We start from the raw sequence: 6137 nt of genomic DNA on the forward strand, positions 1-6137 counted from the left end.
GGTTTTTTTTTCATGTTACCATGCATCAAAAACCCACACGCATCTCTCACTTCCAGCTCTGAGCACAGAGAAGACTTTGAATTTTAAGAGCTGTCCAGGATCTCTGCTCTTCCAGCTGCTTTTGGGTGGCTTCTTGGGGCTCCATTGAGTTATCGACCACCAGCTGATTCTTGTTATCAATACAACAATTTGCCCCACTACCCAAAATTAAAGGCAGAAGGTGAGTGAAAAACAAACGCATGAACAAACCAAAAAGTCTTTTGTGTCTCACTGCACATTTTCATGTAACCTCTCCATATAGTTTTTAAGCTCTTTGCACTCCCCCAGGTCCATGTCCTGGCAGACCCATTTAATGTCATCCTCACTACTCATCAAGATTGAGTTGACAGTTGGGCACCCATCATCCGAGGAGATGGTGGTAAAGGTGGTGAATTTAACCCGTTTCCTCTTAGAGGTAGGAGAAGCAGTTGGTTCACTTTTCAGTTCTTTCCCTTCAGTGAATGTGGTCTCAGTCGACCTGAAAGATTGTCCATTGGTATTTTTGGCGGCATTTGTGTTGAGGAGATATTTGCTCTCTTCATAGTCCACTCCTCTGTCAATGGCTGTGATACGTTCATCTTGTTGGGATGAGAAATTGATGTGATTCTCCAGAAGTTCTGTCCTGTTGCTCAGCCCAACCCAGTCATGAGAGTGGCTCAGGCCTTCTTGCTCTTCAAAGGGAACTTGTTTGTTCCTGTACTTCAAAGCAAAAGTGACACAATTGATGAGGAAGACCAGAATTGCCAGGCAAAAGACTCCCAGAAGAGCATACATCCCTATCTCCAGATCGCTGAGTCCCCTAGGGCTCTGGACTAGGTCATTCTCCTCTAAGTCTCCGTTGCTTCTTGGCAGATCCACCTGCGCAGGGAAGCTGGTGAAGTCTATCGGGATGTTCTGCAGGTGGCTGTCGTCATCCAGGAGGCTTTCCCTGTCTTCTTTTTTACTCAAAATAGACCTCTGAGTGGTGGTCCCTTTGCCTTGCTCGTGGCCCATTGAGGAGCTGTAATACTGGCCATCCAGCCCAGCTCTTTCCTGCAGGGTGGTTTTCTGACGCCGGTCACTGGTGTGGTTTTCTAGGTGGACACCAGCACCCCTGTGTTTACTGTCACTGATGTTAGGGTTGGCATCGCTCTGCCCAAACTTGACTTTAATGCTCCCACTCCCAACAGCGAGGATGCTCTTTCTTTTGGATTTCTGGCACGATTCACTGATCACCATCTCTACCTTCACCAGCGTCCCCTGGCCTTCTGTTTCAGCAGCAATCACAGGCCACTTGAATATGGGGTCGTGGTGAATGGAGACTACCTTCTCATCCAGAGATGTGGCTGACAAAGAGAAGTCTTTGGAGTCATAAATATCCAGGGGCATGACAGATCCATCACTAAACTGGATCCAGCAGCTGATGGCTGCTTCCTATAATACAAAAGACCAAATATATGCACACTTAGAATGAACATTGAGGGAAATATGTTCTGTCCTGGTCTATTCTCTCCTCCTCACAAGATCCACATACCATTTATAACCAGAAAAGAAATAAAAAGGGAGAGCAATAAAATTAATATCTTGCCAAGATATGGAGAGAAATACTGGTTTAAAACACTCACTGATAATAAGATTTGTTTCCCCAAAGGTGCTTAAAGGAGCTGCATCCCCTGGGTTCTGCAGAATCTACTTCAGCACCATAATAAATTGCATGTCAGAAAGCATTACCAGCAACTGAGATCATTTACTGTTGTATATTTAAATGATAAAAAAATATCACATTCTTTCTAAACTGCTTAAAATACAAAGTCTCCTCTTGTTACGCACAACACACGTTAAAAAATACCTAATATAGCAAGTGGGTCCACACAGGGCTCCAAACCTTCAGCCCCTGATTTTTGTCCCTCAGATTAAATCAGTGTTTTGCAGAGGAAACGGATCAGTTGTTTCTTTAGGAAATGGCCAGGGTAATTTTCATGCTTGTTAGCAATTAAAAGCAAGACAATAATGAAGTTTAATCTTGTGTCAAAGCAATGCAGATTGCGTACTGCAGAGTGCACGGAGGTTTACTGAATGCAAATGAGCCCAACCTGATCCTGTACTTGTGCATCTCTATTGGTGCTGCATTCCTGGGAACCTTGACTTTCGGTTTCTAACTTGGAACATTTTAAAGCATTCACAGATTTCATCCATTTCTGAAAATCGGGTCCTGTAAGGACTCTCAAATGGCTATTGAACGTTGCCGTGCTACCTGAAAAAATCCTGGCATTCACAGAGAAATCATTTACAGACAAAATTCAGATTGCTCTCCTGGAAGCTAATTCCTGTTTCTGATGGCCTGACTTGCTGTGTTTTGGCTGGGATATTTGCATGTTATTAGGCACTGGAGGACCCACATCAAGACTCTTGACTTCATGAGGGGATTCTTTGGCGTCTAAAATGATGTGAGCTCTTAGCTGGTAAGAATTGGAGTCACCTTGCTCTAAGGAAGAGCCTGACAGATAAACACCCAATCAATGGGTGAATGACTGTACTTGCTGAAAGTGTGATTATAAAAGTCTCATTTCTTTACACAAGCAGTTTTCCAGACTGTACATGCATTCCAACTCAACACATATACAGAGAATAAATATTTACCATTGTATTTTAAATTGTTCGTAGCTCATAGTCATTCACCTGCTCAGATCACAGAGCATAAGCCTCCAGTCTTTTGGGGTTGTATCGTGCCTAATCTAGTGGCCTGGTTCTGAAATTGTTGCAGCCATAAAGCTCCTCGTGCTTCAATGGGAGATTTGCTTCTGTCTCTATTTCAGGACAGAGCCCTAAGACTTTGCTGACACTGTCATAAATCCTGGCTTTGTGTTTATTAATCTTTGGATATTTCTTGAAGGCTGCATAGAATTTATGTCATCAACTTTCATCCTCCCACTGTGTTGCTTAAACCTGCATAATCATTTAATAATTTTTTTTGCCTTGCTTTGCTTATGGGGATTGTGCTCTGAAAATCCTGCACTAAGCAATGGAAGGAATCAGATGCCTTCAAACACAGTCAGTCCTTGGAGGGTGCACATTTTCCTCGCTGGTTTAGTACAGATCCAGTGTTTTTGCATCCAGAGGGGGACTCATCCAGACTTCAGTTCTGGGAACCGAAATGTCAGTGCTGGGCAGCATACTGGGGCTAAATGCCATCAACCCCAGCTTTTGGGCTGATTTCAAAGTCGTTTGTTTAACTCCCCATGTCGGCAATGGATTAGCCCACTGGCCTTATTTCGAGCAGCCTGGCATTGATTTCTTAGCTCCTGGAATACTGTGGGAGCCTGATTTTTATCACCCTATAAAGACAGCAGTTCTGCATTATTTCTCATCCTGCATCCCAAGGATAAGACCCTATGATGAATTAAAGCGTCTCAACAGTTGGCCAGATTTCAAACGTGCATGCCATGATCATTTACTTTTAAAGCTCAGAACATGTTTAAGCATTAAGAGCCCAGTGTATCCTTGATGTAAGTCCCAGACTGATGGATTTGGGTTGAAAAAAACGTTTAAATTTCTAATGTAGACAGAAGCACAAGGACAAATATCAAGCAGGGTCTAACAGGGACATGACAAAATCCAAAAGCCCTTGATAACTGTTGGTTCCCTAACACAGGCACTAAGAATAACAGGGGAACAAAAATGGTTTATGAAATGATGAATAAGGAAATGAGTCAGTGATGCTGATTCATTTCTAGTAAGGAATCAGAAGGAAAGGGATTGACACGCTCACAAAAAGTAACTAACAGAAGAAGAGTTTGGCGCTGTGCAAAACACCTTTGCATTTAAAGATGTGCTTAAAGGGTTGATTTGATTGCCTGTGGTGGGATGCTGACCTTGGCAATCTGGCTGGCAATATCTCCTCTCATCTAGCAGGTGCTGGATGGGACAGAAAGAGGGGGAGTGTTGCTTAATTATGATACATCGAGTTGCATGTGTTATTTATGGGGTTCAGCCACGACAGATGAGGGTGCCCATTTGTTGACTAGGGTTGTGTAGACATAGTGCCATTTTTGCAAGGTCTTTGTTTTTCTCTTAGGGCATCTGGTGGCCTTCTGAAAGAAGTGCCCATAAGGAAAACCTTTGATAAGAACAAAAAGAAGTAAAATCTCCTTGACTGCATCAGCTTGTAATGTCAGGTATAGTGAATAAGAGAGGTGTACTTCCACAGCACAGTACACGTGGGCACTGGTACCTGCTTCGGAGACTGGAGCAGCTCTTGTGCCACTGCTGTAGCAAAGATGGCCTTATTGCTTCCTGGGCTGAGCTGCAGAGAGAGCGACAACCCCGTCACCAGCTGCACTCCCAGGTCAGTTATTGTCACCTTCTCATCCAGGACTGTCACCGTCTTCTCGGCCAAGATAGCATCTGAAAGGGGGGACAATATCTGGAAAGAAAAACCGAAGTTAGCAACAGCCGTTTTGCACAGCACCAAAACAGGGACACAGAGCTACTGCAACACAGGTAAGTGATATTTATGTCAATGGGCAGAATTATACTTAGCTGACAGACACCATTACAATATGGTTAGGAAATGGCTGGTCACATTTTATAAATCTCCCACAATGATAGGGTGCTTCTAACGTCTTTTACCCATGTAATTCTGATCAGCTATGCCATTCAGCTCTGCAATGTGCTAACCGCATCTGTTTTAGATGTATTAACTATTTGGGAATGTAATCTTGATGTGAAATGCAATTATTTTATTAATGATCATGTTTTTAGCAAGCATATAAATAATGCAATCTGTACATTTATATACAATCCATAGAATAAAATACATTTGTTTCTATCCAACAGAGAGAAAGGCTAATGTACTGCTGCAATAAACACTCATGGTACTGGATACAAAATTGACAGATAAAACTAGTTCTGAATTAAAAAATGTTCATGGAGGTCAGTGGACTGATATGCGACATCCAAAGACGCCCATTAGCAAACAAGTTGAATTTAATGATCCATATAGGGTACAGAACATTTTTGAAGCCGTTTACAAGACGTATTCTCTAAATATAACTTGCTCTCGGCTTTTTCCCCTTGCTTTTCTTTCCCCAGTTTAATGTGCACTTGTAGGAGCATTGAACGTTCCAGAGCTTTTGAAAGTCGTTCAGAAAACCTTTACAGATTTTGCAGAAAGTCAAAAGCCTTGAATCTCATCTCTCCAGCCCTGACAACCCGCGTTATCGACAGGTGTGGTTGCTGTTTTCTGGTTTGACAGGTTGGGATGATGAGCATCTTTGGAGAGGTAGATTTGTTTCCTGTTCCAGTGCTTGTTAGCGTGTTTCTACTTTGTAGGATTAATCTCGGTTTTTTCCCTCTTCTGGGACTGTGTTTTCTAGGCCAGGATTTATCTGCACAGCAGGAAGAGCTATACATGAAAAGCTGCCAATACCATGATGCATAGGTTTAGGTGAGTTACTTCAGAGCAGGGACACGAAGGCACAGCCACACATACAGTGGTATTTATAGGCCATATTCTTGGCTATATTAGCTGAAACTGCCGAAACTGCCCCATGGAGGACACAGCTTGGTTGTCACTGATCAGGCCATCTTGTACCATCATTCTAGAAGTACCTATTGTCATTATTGCTTTGTGCATATTCTGGAATGGACCCCAGCATGTGTATTTTGTAACACACTGCTTGAGCTTGCAAGATGTGCAGGGATTCGATCCCACAGGACTCGCATCCCAGCCTCAGCTCCTCAACCAGCACTGGTGAATTCTTGCTTTACCCTTTGCTGTCAACGCAGGCTTTGAGAAGACTGAGCTGTTTCACCAGCTGCATGTCTGCGATATCCCATACGCTGGCTCTGGGTTCAAATCTAGCCTTAGACAAAAATAATCAGAAACAGGTTGGGCTAAATTTGCTAAAATTACAACCTATATACTTCAGAGCACAAGTTAAGAAGAGAAAAGCATATCTTCTGTGTTTTCCAGCCCTCGATGCAACTCTGCTCCATTCAAAAATTTATGGCTTCAATTTCTGTTGCTAATGCAAGAAGCTGCTGCACACCTGATGAGTGCTTCAGTCCCTGAGGTGGTGGGTTAATGGAGGAAAAGGAATAAGTAGTTAACTTTCCCT

At 42.9% G+C, this 6137-nt stretch overlaps 1 protein-coding gene across 1 annotated transcript in view; it reads right to left on the minus strand.

The window, feature by feature from the left end:
* Window positions 1-267: 267 nt before the first annotated feature.
* TMEM132D (transmembrane protein 132D) overlaps window positions 268-6137 on the minus strand; it is a 7467-nt gene continuing 1597 nt past the window's right edge. The window contains exons 3-4 of the mRNA XM_010189976.1: window positions 4250-4473; window positions 268-1452 (exon numbers count right to left, since the gene is read on the minus strand). Coding sequence (XP_010188278.1) covers window positions 268-1452; window positions 4250-4473 — 1409 coding nt within the window. The remainder of the gene's footprint in view (window positions 1453-4249; window positions 4474-6137) is intronic.

Source organism: Mesitornis unicolor, unplaced genomic scaffold (assembly GCF_000695765.1).
Source record: "Mesitornis unicolor isolate BGI_N332 unplaced genomic scaffold, ASM69576v1 scaffold9418, whole genome shotgun sequence".
Classification (NCBI taxonomy): Eukaryota; Metazoa; Chordata; class Aves; order Mesitornithiformes; family Mesitornithidae; genus Mesitornis; species Mesitornis unicolor.